The sequence below is a fragment of the Magnolia sinica genome, chromosome 12 (genome assembly GCF_029962835.1).
Source record: "Magnolia sinica isolate HGM2019 chromosome 12, MsV1, whole genome shotgun sequence".
Taxonomy (NCBI): Eukaryota; Viridiplantae; Streptophyta; class Magnoliopsida; order Magnoliales; family Magnoliaceae; genus Magnolia; species Magnolia sinica.
The window spans coordinates 77780373-77790493 of NC_080584.1; the positions used below are offsets into that span (position 1 = coordinate 77780373).

Sequence of the window (10121 nt, forward strand, 5' to 3'; positions counted from 1 at the left end):
TAATTGAGCAGGAGACTAAAGAGGCATAAGTCACGTGGAAGACTTGTGAACTATGTTATTTCATCGCACCCTAGTAATATTGTATGATAATCAATCTTTGCAAAAGACCTAGTGCCGTGCCATAAAACCAGTGATTGGGCTCTCCAACTTCCCAATCACCGATGCCAAGTTGCTCCAGCTTCCTCGCCACACACTAGACTTGGCGAATGAGGCCAACTTCCCAAATTCCAAATCCAACTTGTGACATATATATATATATATATATCCACACTTCGCCAAAGTATCATCCAAAATTCATAATGTTTACATGCCCAAAATTTGAAATGAAAGAAGCAATAAGAAGGATATCAATCAATGTCTAAGCAATTTGGCTCTGGTATTATGCTAAAAGCACATAAGAGAACATGGGTATGGGCACATAAGCTCATGGATCATTTTGCGTGCCGGAAGGTGTATATGACTGATTCAAGAAAGAGTCTGATATCTTTAGGGGCACTCGAGGCACTATGGTTCAAATTCATCGGTTTCGATCATGTTCTTAAAATTTCAAAGGGAGAACTCATAGTAATAAAGGCACAGAGGAATGGAAACCATTATAGGTTGATCGGGAGTACTTCATCAGGTGAAATTGTAACATCTATAGTGGATTTCACGTCTCCACGTATGCGGCATGCACGCTTGGGTCACATGAGCGAGCGGGGCATGAAGGTTTTTTCTGTTTGTTGTTTAATTTTAATTTTTAAAAGCATTGATTTTAGTATATGCGAGCATTGTATAAACGATAAATAGTAAAGATTGTATTTTAAGTCTGTGAAATATTTTTGTAAAGGGGTTTTAGATTGTATGCATTCTAATGTATGGGAGTGGCGCCGGTGGTTTCTAAAGGAGGGTCGTCATGGTTTTTCACATTCATTGATAACTATTTCAGAAAAGTGTAAGTTTATTTTATGAAAAATAAATTCGATGTTTTCACTAACTTCAAACAATGAAAGGATATGGTGGAAAAACAGACAAGGCGAAAAGTGAAACTGTTGAGGATATATAAAGATGAAAAATTCACTTTTGGAAATTCAATTGGTGTTGTAAAGATGAAGGGATTGTGAGACATAACATAGTATGTCACACGATAGAACAAAATGGTGTGGTTCAGCAGAATAATTGGACTCTCTTGGAGAGGACCCGATGCATGATCAGTAATGCTAGGTTGAGCAAGAAATTGTGGACTGAGGCCATTAACACAACTTGTTACTTGGTGAATCAATCCCCTTTTATGGCTATTGATTGTAAAATTTCAAATGAAGTGTAGAGTGGTGAGCAGGTATATTACTCAGGACTGTGTGTATTTGATTGCAACGCTTACTTTCACATGCCATCGGTTGAGAGAGATAAGCTCAACCAAAGGGCTAAAAAGTATATTTTTGTTGGCAATGATAATGGTATGAAGGGGACATATTATATGATTGGGTCGAATAGAAAACTATCCTTAGTCGCGTAGCTAAATTCAACAAAGGATCCTTGTTCAATAAGGATGAGCACAAGGAAGCGAAAAAGTTAGTTGTAGTTGTCTAGTTAGACAAAGATGAGACACAGGCTGATACAGAGATGTATATAAAGGTGGTGGAGTAGCCACCTATGAGAAGAAATCTGTCATGGGATCGGAGGTTACCGATGAGATACATGGATGAATCAAATGTCGCATTTGCCCTCATTAAGATTAGAGGGTTCTGTCTACTCTTTAAGAGGCTCTTAATGAGGCAGATGCCGAAAAGTGGAAAGCAATGATGAATGATAAGATGGACTTGCTTTACAAGAATGAGATGTGGGAGGTGGTGGAGCTTCTCATCGGCCAAAAAACGATCAGGTGCAAGTGGATCTTTAAAAAGAAACAAGATATGCACTAGGTGATGTTGATGGAGAAGGGATATACTTATAGAGGTGATGACCTCACTGAAAAATATTCATGCCTGTGGTGAAACAAGTATCTATCAGATTCATGTTAATACTGGTTGCCCAATACGATCTCGATCTGGAACAAATTGATTGAAAACTTCATTCCTGCATAGGGAATTAGAAAAGCCGATTTACATGAAGTAATCAGAAGGTTTCGAAACAGTAGGGGGGAAAGAACAAGGTTTGTAGGTTAAATAAGTCATTGTATGGTTTGAAATAGTCGTTTAGGCAGTGATACAAGAAATTTGATTCTTTCATGGTGAGTCAGAATTTTACCATGAGTGAGTATAATTACTATGTCTATTATAAGATGCTGAGTGATGAAAAGTTTATTATTTTGGTATTGTATGTTGATTACATGCTTTCACTAGTCATAATATGTCTGAAATTAACATACTGAAGACTCAACTATTAGGGACTTTCGAGATGAAAGATCTGGCGACTGCAAAGAGAGTTCTCGGCATTGACATATATAGAGACACGAAGAGGATCATGCTATAGTTATCTTAACCTAGATACCTTACGAAGGTATTGATGAAGTATGGGATGGACAAGGCACAACTGGTCAGCATTCCTCACGCAGCTCATTTTAAGATTTCTTTTGAATAGTGTCATAAAACAGATGAAGAAATATGTCTTGTGTCCCTTATTCAAATGCAGTGGGCAGCTTGATGTATACCATGGTATGTACATGACATTATATTTCACATACAATGGGTGTTGTTAGCAAATACATGTCTAACCCTGACAAGTAACATTAGGAGGTAATGAAATGGATACTTCGATATATTCGAGGTACGCATGACTACGTCTTATCATTTGATAAATCAGGGAAAAAGTTAGTAGGTTATATGCATGGATTCTGATTACGCGGGCAATAACGATAATAGAAGGTCAATTGTAACGCCTTGGATTTCGAGGGTCGAGCAAAGCTCTACTCTCGAGATCTAGAACATCACTTATGCATTATGAATGATAATGTTCAGATTTCATCCATATTAATGAGTTAAGCATGAGTGAGATTATACTAAAACAGCATATCATACTCCGGATATAATTAAATTAAGCAAGTGGAAGTCTGAAACATATCTATTTAAGCATATAGTTGTTTCACAAATTTCCTCCAGAGTATGAGTCTGTAAACGGGTTCAATATATACATGTATTGTTTTAAAATAAATAAAATGAATATGTAAAAGTGTTTGACTAAGCCCAGATGTCCCAATAATCCCTGCGTATCGGCACGAGGTCTACATCGATCCACCCGAGAGTTAGAAGTAGGAGAATTTCTCCTCCTCGTCCAAGAAGTCCTGCTCCATAGCATAGACGTCACCTGCACTTGTATCTAAATCAGTGTCTGGTTGGTATTTTAAAACACCATCCCAGAGTGGGAGTGAGTGATCAACTCAGTGGTTCTATAAGGTAAAAGTTACAAATGTTATCAAGTCAATCAAAGCAGTAATGATAAGACAATCATAACGATCACTTCTTAACTACTCTTTTTAATGCAGGAATGGGGTGCAAGTAATGATATATGCCCTCACACCAAAGCTCTCTCACAAGCAACTCCGACAACCTATTTCGTATATGACATCACTTCCTCAAAACAGTGCAACTTCATCGCCTTTTAAGCACATCCTAACTAATGCAGTGCGATGCATGATCGTGTTAACCAAGTAATTAATTAAGCTCATTCATACAGTAAGTTTGGAAAGTTAGGGTACCTCCCTTTATATTATTAACCCAAATCGAAAGATCCATTTAGGTTCGTCACTCTTAGTTAAACACATATGATAGGCAAGTTGTAAGGTTGTCACTCCTAATTCAACACATACGGTAGGTAAGTTATAAGAATTTATACTCGCAGTTACTACGGGGAAGCTCGTCAACCCATCGTAGGTCAACAGCACGAACACAGTGTCCCTTACCACCATGTCCGGCTCACAAGCTTTATCTACTCATTGGTCGCTATGGAGAAGCTCGTCACCTTAGCGTAGGCCAACAGCTTGAACACGATGTCCCATACCACCATGCCTGGCTCATAAGTCTTAGTGAATCGTGGTACTAAGGTTAAAATGGATCTTACATTGGAGATGGGTACCTTAGATTTAAGCAGTCGCGTCCATACATGGTAAACACACAATAAGTCAATCAGTTCGTTATGCAAGCTCGATTGGTACGGGCATACGCTGACTTAATCGACATGGAGCGCATATGCACCCCTCGTGGCCTAGCCACTGTCGACAATCGTCGTGCGACCCGGATTCATTAAATTTACCCGATGTGGCGAGATTAATTCGACCATCCGAACAGAGACTATTACCGATTGCCCGGGCTACGTTGTAGCCCCACTCCTACTCATATGCAGCTAACAAACACATGTGATATTCATCTCAGCATTTAACAAGCAATCCAAATGGATTCCCCATTTGGGCATTTCATCAAACACATCGATCATGTTACCAAACACTTGTATTTTATCAATTAATTACATAGATGAAAATATGATTACATAAACGAAATTATACATATGCATAAGGCAACAGGGAATCATATCTTAATACTTATAATAAATACAAATCATCAACAACTTCTCATTGAAACAATTTATCAAACAATTAGACTACGTTAGTTATAACATGTGTTTTTATCAAATATTCATACCGAGAAATCTATATGCATATAACAATGTTGAATCCTAGATTAGAAATCATGGCAAGCACAAATCATTTTCAAATGCTCATTCAAACATTTCAACAAACACATGGAATGCATCTTTTACTCATCACAGTTCATAGGTGTATATCATACAGAAATCGACGTATCTAAGACAATACAGTAGCAATCAAGTCAAACATAAATCATTAGCTGACATGAAAGCATTGATAAACTACAACCTAAGCATTTATAGTCCGCACCTTTCGTCGGGATGCTCGACTCGGACTCGGTCCAAATTCTACGTTTTCGAAAATGGAACGTCGGGCACCTAAATGACGAAATAAGTTAATTAGGTTGACGAACAACTATCCTAGATCTCTACAATGATATTAGGGTTAGGATTTCTTACCGAAAATTATAACCGAAAAAGATTTGGTAGCACAACAGGGTGGAGATTTGGTGCGTGGATTCGTGGGAGAGAATTCTTACAGCGATCTCCTAAAATCTCACTTCTCTCTTTCCTCTTTTCTCCTCTCTTTCCCTTAGCATTTTTGTAAAATGCGTATATGGGAGTGAGAGAGAGAAATAAGAGCTATTTATAAGCCCAAAAGTGATACAAATGGCCCTAGGGCCACTTTATACGTAGTTTATACCCTTTGGGTGGCTGTTTCTTATGAAGAGAGCTCATAGGGAGGCCCACGACTCATCTACGTCATAGAGTACGTTGCCTGACAATGGATCCATGCCAAGATATGATTTCGGTGTGATTGGATAAGCCGATTGACCATGAAGAGCCTGTGTTAGATCAACGGTTGTACTTATTTAATCGGGGCCACGGTTACACGGATATGTGTAGGGAAATTTCCCTTTTCCATGGGTGAAGTTTGGTCACAAACTAATGGTCCGAATTCCTCAATTGCGCATGAGAGCGAACAACCCAATTCACTTAAGTTTTGGTTCGTTTTCTAAAGGTATTCGCGTTTCTTACGCACTTCACTCATGATTCAAACTGGGTGTTTCTAGACACTATATGGGCTTGATTCCAGCGATGGTTGTCAAGCCCAGTAGGATGGACATAGTCCTATAGTTTCGCAGTCATCGGACCCTTAATGTGCGGTTTAGGTCCGTTATCGAGTTTCAATGTACTCTCAAGAGCGACAGGCCCTTAGGATTTCTCCTAGGTCTTTAGGTGGCATCGATTCTGTGGTACTCATGATTTTAGTCCTTCTCATTTGTGAAAATGGTGGCCCAAGCTTAATCCAACGATTATTTAGTTTAGTACTTAACTAAATTCTGCCTAAATTATATGACAGGATGTGGTCCTCGGGTAGTTCTATCTGAGGTAGTACTCGGGTCTTTGTACGAATTTTTCTGAGACATTACATCAACTTCCGATTAGGTTTATGTTAGTGGGTGTGGGGATCAGTTGAATGTCAAAACTTCAGTCTGTGCTGACACTTTTAACAACCGAACTTAAGTATATGATGATGACAAAAGCATTCAAGGAGGGTGTTTGGTTGAGGGGGATGATAAATTAGTTGGGGCTTCAGCAAAAGGCCATGGCAGTCAATTGTGATAGCGAAAGCGCAATCAATTTAGCTAAGAATTTTGTTTATCAGTTACGTACTAAACATAATAATGCGAGTCATTATTTTATCTGACAGGTGCTTGAGGAAGGAGGCATGACTCTAAAGAAGATGCACACGAGTGTGAATCCAACTGACATGCTTACTAAGTCAGTTCTCACAGAGATGTTCAAGTTCTTTTCAACTTCTTTGGGCTTGGTGAAGGCCTAAATGGAAGACGGAGTATGCATAAGAAGAGATGATGGAGCTATGATGGAAGACAGAATCAAAGATGATGATTTATAAGGAGTAATGATGAATTAAGATCGAAGACATTGTGGAGATTATTGTTGATGTATTAAATATGTCAATAACATGATCTGTCGATTCCATCAACAGATCACTTGAAGTCATCAATAGATGCTCGATCCCATCAAGAAAATCCAGAGAATTCCATGTTGGTTGCTGGAATGTTTTAGTGTTGCTACTCGATGTCATTAAAGTAAGTTCGATGACATCAAAGGTCATCGATGGCATCGAAGGTCCCATTGAAGATGTGCGCAAAATTACGTAAGTGCGGGATTTGTTTCCTATTCCAGTTATGATATTAATCTTGGGGTCCCCTTGATCAGAGGAAGATCCAAGAAAGCCCATTTCTAGCCCATGGTTGACAATATTCTGCATAGAATTTCAAGCTGAAAGGTCGATTTCTAAGCCAAGCAGGAAGAGATGTGCTCAGCAGCGTCCCGATTCATAAGCTAGCAACAACGGAGGTGCCAAAAGGGACTTTAAAGGATATCAGATTTTCTCTATGGATGGACCGAAGGCAAGAAAAAAGTGCATTGTATCATCTGGAAAAAAAAATCGCAATTCCAAAGGAATAATGAGGGCTAGGAGTAAAAGCTCTAAATGATGTAATGAAAGCTCTAAGAATGAAAATGGCATGAACGGCTACATTCGACCACAAAAACAGCCTATGGGCCAATTTCATGAGATCCAAATACAAGGTGGATGCTCAATCTGCGGGTAATCGCAACAGATCGGCGACCTTAAGATATTGGAAAGAAATCTTAAGCCTGTCGGATATGTTGGAAGCCAACTCGCACGTACTATTGGGAGATGACAGCAACAATCTTTGGACTACCAATTGGATGGGACTATGTCCCATTCAAGGCTGGCTCCCTAGACAGATCCCCTAAGGCTCCCTCTGAATGAAGATCAACGAGGTGATCCGGGTCTTAACGGTGCCCTTCTGAGCAACATATATCATCCCTCATCCCTCTAGGCATCCTACAACACATTAACGATGAAGGAATTAAAACCCAGAGAGGAGAGGACCATGTCATCTGGACAGGGGAACCATTAGGAAAATACACGATTAAGTCGGCATGGAAGAAGGTTCGCCTAGTAGGAGAGAGAAGGAAGTGGGCTAAATGGTTTTGGGACAACAGATTGCCTCCAAAGATCTCCCTGCTCACCTGGAAACTCCTATTCAAAGAAAAATCGGTAGATATTAGTGTTAAAAAAAAGGAGCAATTCTAGCCTTAGGGGTACCTGCTATGAAAGTGTAGAAAGTCATAAAGAATGGTCTCTGGATCACCTCTTTGCGGAAGGTGATTTAGCAACCACTCTTTGGCGTAAGTTCTCAACAACTCTCTCAGTCTCATTCCTAGAAGGTCAATCGGCAGCTGGTCAAGCCTCAGAATGGTAGAGCTTGGCTAATGGCAACTCAAACATCGTTATCCTTCGTGGGATTTCTCCTCACCTAATCTTCTGGGAGATCTGGAATGCAAGAAACAGGAAATGGTTTGAAGAAGTCCATGTGAATGTTGGATAATCCATAACCAACATTCAAAGATATTCACTGTCACTTCATTCTAGCTCCCGCCAAAGGTAATTACAAAATAATATAAGTTTGGCATTTTATCTAATAAGATAAAGTCCTTGCCTTATAAAATGGAAAAGGTCGGCAATTAAGAAATAATAATATTTCTTCCACCATTGAAAGAAAACAGATTTTTTTGAAATTTCATGATATATATATATATAATGAAGAGATGAATAATAACGAAAAATTAAAGACCGGAAAATGACCACTTACGGAGTTCGGAAATCGCTAAACGGATGTGAAGATCCTCACCGCCGGAAGGGAACTCTAGAATATCCACCAAATCTCCACCCCAAACCATACACCCAATCCCACTAACATGCGCATAGGCCACACAAGAACAGTTCTTCAGACACCCATCTTCACACTCCTTAGCATTCAAATGCTGCACCCACTCTGAAAAATCAGGCAGTTTCATCCTTCCAAGTTTCAAAAATCCATCACTGCTACAATTCAGTTGGGTTCTTCTAACACACCCACCTGACCAATTCCCCTTATTCCATTCATCGATCGACTTCGGTTCGAACCCTCTCAAACAGCTACACATCTGCGAACCGAACTCCCTACAGACCCCGAACGGGCCACACGTGCCATAGACGTCGCATTGGGTCCGAGGATCTGGCCATGGCACAAACCATTCCTTTCTATTTTCATCCCAATTCTTCTGTGTAAACATGCCATCCCATTCCAACCACAATCTTGAATATCCTTTACTAAAGTACGAATGTGTGTAGTATATCATCCCTTCCTGGATATTAACTACCCTAGGCCCGTTTAAGTAGTTATCATACATTAAAGGCCTTCCCGTGAATATCTTTCCATTCCATTGCCCGCTTCGCCAGTATCGATTCTTACCATTCCATACAAGAAGTTGTGGGATCTCATCTCCGTCGATGCCGAAAGTGAAATTCCCTGCTGCTGGATCGTTGCTGCTCTTCCATGAAGTTAGAACATTTCTCTCGCCTGTCTTGAGATTAACATACAACCCCATCGTAGGTAAGAACGAGTCGGAAAGATCTTTGAAGCTCTCCCATATTACAACTCCATTGCTGCTACTCGAATTTCTTTCTCTCAGAACAAGATTACCGTTATCGAGAATCGTTGCAGTTGAATTTTTCACTGCAGTGGAAGAGTTCGATGACCAGAGAATGTTTCCTCTTCCATCTACAACAGCGAGGTTCCCGTCACCGTTGATTCTGAAAACTCCAGATGAATCACTAAGTGGGTTTTCTCGGTTCGCCACCCAAACGACGGTTTGTGTAGGAACGGTGTGGAACCATGTTCCAACGTAGCGTTTCTTGGAATTGGGAGGGCTAAAGAAGCCGAGTTGGTAGATCTCACCTGTCGAAATGAGGCTTTGTCCTTCTTTGATAAATTGGGTTGGAGTTATGGTGTCGATTGCAGTGCAAAAATGGAGCATGAAGATAAGAAAGAGAGAGAGAGAAAGAAGAAGAGCTCTTACATTCCTGTTGCCGGTTGCAGTAGCCATTTCTCCACAGAAAACTGGTGTTGTTTTCAAAGATAAGTAACTTTATGAATTAGAGAAATTTCAATTTTTAGAGAACTACAAGTTATAACACACCTAGTTGCATTGGGACAGTCTGACAGTCTAATCCATTAATCTAGACCGTTCATTTAGTCCAGCGCACATTTCATGGGCTAGCCTGCAAAAAATCACACTGATCTGATGATACAATCCATTTGGACTTTTTTCTTATAGCCATACATTTTCCTGTCCACGGATAGGATGGTTAGAATTTCTTAACAAAACTGATTATTTAGAATCACAAGCATCCATGACGTGCCCTAACAAATAGGTGGATGGACTTGTTGATTGGACCTATTTTCCTGCGAATAATCTTCCCCGTCCATATAAAAAGCTAATGATGAAATGGTTAAAAAATTTCAGATGGGCATGATACGAAATGAAGAGTCTGGATCAATGGATTAAGCTGTATAAATATCTCAAAGCAAATAGGAGCACTACATATTATGGTGCTCGCTCTAAGAGCAGTGGACCATATCTCCATCAATTAATAAAAAGTGAACTTAAACGTTCAA

At 39.7% G+C, this 10121-nt stretch overlaps 1 protein-coding gene across 1 annotated transcript; it reads right to left on the minus strand.

Annotated features, from left to right (window-relative positions):
* Window positions 1-8247: 8247 nt before the first annotated feature.
* Window positions 8248-9549, minus strand: LOC131220284 (putative G-type lectin S-receptor-like serine/threonine-protein kinase At1g61610). Its single transcript, XM_058215234.1, has one exon. The coding sequence runs from the start codon at window positions 9547-9549 to the stop codon at window positions 8248-8250; it is 1302 nt and encodes a 433-aa protein (XP_058071217.1).
* Between the last annotated feature and the right edge of the window lie 572 nt (window positions 9550-10121).

What these genes read in the sequence shown, in the direction of transcription:
- LOC131220284 (XM_058215234.1), bottom strand. Translation starts at nt 9,549, where the DNA reads ATGGCTACTGCAACCGGCAACAGGAATGTAAGAGCTCTTCTTCTTTCT.